Raw genomic sequence first — 1,876 nt, 5'->3', positions numbered from 1 at the left:
TTGTTTAATGTTTATCATTTAAATAACAGTTAAAATCTGATTTATGTTCAATCAGGAAAAACTAACACGGTCACACATTTAACGTCGTTTAACGGAGACGTTTATTTTGAGAACAGGGTTTATAACTTTCTTAAAATAATAATAAGATGTTTCCTGCGAAGCCTTTAAACCTGCTCCCGCTTTACACCCGAGCGGCTCGGTCACACCTCTCCCCCCGTGTTGCAGAGCAGAGCTACGGGGAGGTGAATCAGCTCGGCGGGGTGTTCGTGAACGGCCGCCCGCTGCCGAACCCGGTGCGCCTGCGGATCGTGGAGTTGGCGCAGCTCGGTATGCGGCCCTGCGACATCAGCCGCCAGCTGCGGGTCTCTCACGGCTGCGTTTCCAAGATCCTGGCTCGCTACAACGAGACCGGCTCCATCCTGCCGGGGGCCATCGGCGGCAGCAAGCCTCGGGTCACCACCCCCGCCGTGGTGAAGAGCATCCGGGACTACAAGCAGGGGGACCCGGGAATCTTCGCCTGGGAGATCCGGGACCGGCTGCTGTCCGACGGGGTGTGCGATAAGTACAACGTGCCCTCCGTCAGCTCCATCAGCCGCATCCTCAGGAATAAAATCGGGACTCTTTCTCAGCCGCGACCGTGCGACGGCATCAAGGCCCCGCTGCAGTACGGCCCTGTTTACCCGTACCCGTCCTACAGCGGGCCCGGGGCCCCCTCCGGGACCAGAACCGGCAGCGGCACCGCGGGACACATCGGCCTGCCCCGGAGCTGGCACAACTTCCTGGGCATCAGGGCCTTCATGGAGCCGGGAGGTTGGTGGAGAGTCTTTATATTTCACACTTAACACTCAGTATAAAAATGTTAAAAATCGGGTTTATGCATTAAAACATTTAAATTTTGTTTAAAAGATCTGCTGGTTTATTCAAATAAATCCAACCAATTATTCTACTTATATCTTTAATACAGTAAAATTAATTATTTAAAAATTGATAAGGTTTAAATTTTACATGATGAAAATTATTAAAATTTACCTTTTTAAATAATATTATAATAATAATAATACGTTTGATTAGTATAATAATTAGCCTTCTGTTAATTTAAACCTTAAAAGTTTGAATCTAAACCTTAAAGTTCTCCCGACTTTAAGTGAAAACATAACTTTAGTCCACTGTAGATTAAAATGAGTTTTTCTGTAAAATTAGTTTAAATCAAAAATACCATGGGGAAAATGAAATGAATTAACAAATAAAATGTCTTTAATGGGTGGGTGAGTGAATCAGCAGATTATTATTGTTATTACAAATAAGAAAAATGGGTTTATTTATTTCCTCACTGGATAATTCTTGTTCATTTAAATTGTCAACGTGAAACTGTGAAATATTCATTTCCAAAATCATCTTGTCTCTGAGAGTACATCTCAACAGATGAGAGGCACAGATTATAAGTTATTCATACACTGTGACCTCAGTGACCTTTTGATAAACTAACAAAGTCTAAAGACCATCATTCAGTGCAATCTAATCGTGCTGTCGCGTTGTTCCTGATTCACATGTTAAATATTAAACACTCGTAATTCTGGTTAAAAGTATCTGGTTTGGAATCAGCTGAATATAGATGAGGTGATATTTTTGTATTTTGTCAACAGTTACTGTCGACGTTTGAGATCAAACGAACGATGGTTCAGTGGTTGACGCTGTCCCCTCACAGCAAGCCCAGGTCTGGTGTTTGAATTCAGTGGACTGGCCTTTCTGTGGCAAACTGTGATGTTTGTAGGTCGTGTGTTTGTTTTCTCTGGCCACTCGAGCTTTAGGGTTAACCGGTGATTCTACGTTGGCTGTAGGTGTGAACGTGAGCGTGATGGTTGTTTGCCTACCTGTC

General features: G+C 43.9%; 1 protein-coding gene across 1 annotated transcript in view; it reads left to right on the top strand.

Moving 5' to 3' along the window:
• Window positions 1–1,876, top strand: part of pax1b (paired box 1b) — a 10,963-nt gene that overhangs the window by 1,510 nt on the left and 7,577 nt on the right. Inside the window, exon 2 of the mRNA XM_005732724.1 lies at window positions 226–810. Coding sequence (XP_005732781.1) covers window positions 226–810 — 585 coding nt within the window. The remainder of the gene's footprint in view (window positions 1–225; window positions 811–1,876) is intronic.

The sequence above is a fragment of the Pundamilia nyererei genome, unplaced genomic scaffold (assembly GCF_000239375.1).
Source record: "Pundamilia nyererei isolate P.nyererei 1_Seehausen unplaced genomic scaffold, PunNye1.0 scaffold00048, whole genome shotgun sequence".
In the NCBI taxonomy this organism is placed as follows: Eukaryota; Metazoa; Chordata; class Actinopteri; order Cichliformes; family Cichlidae; genus Pundamilia; species Pundamilia nyererei.
This window is presented reverse-complemented; position numbering and strand designations above follow the sequence as displayed.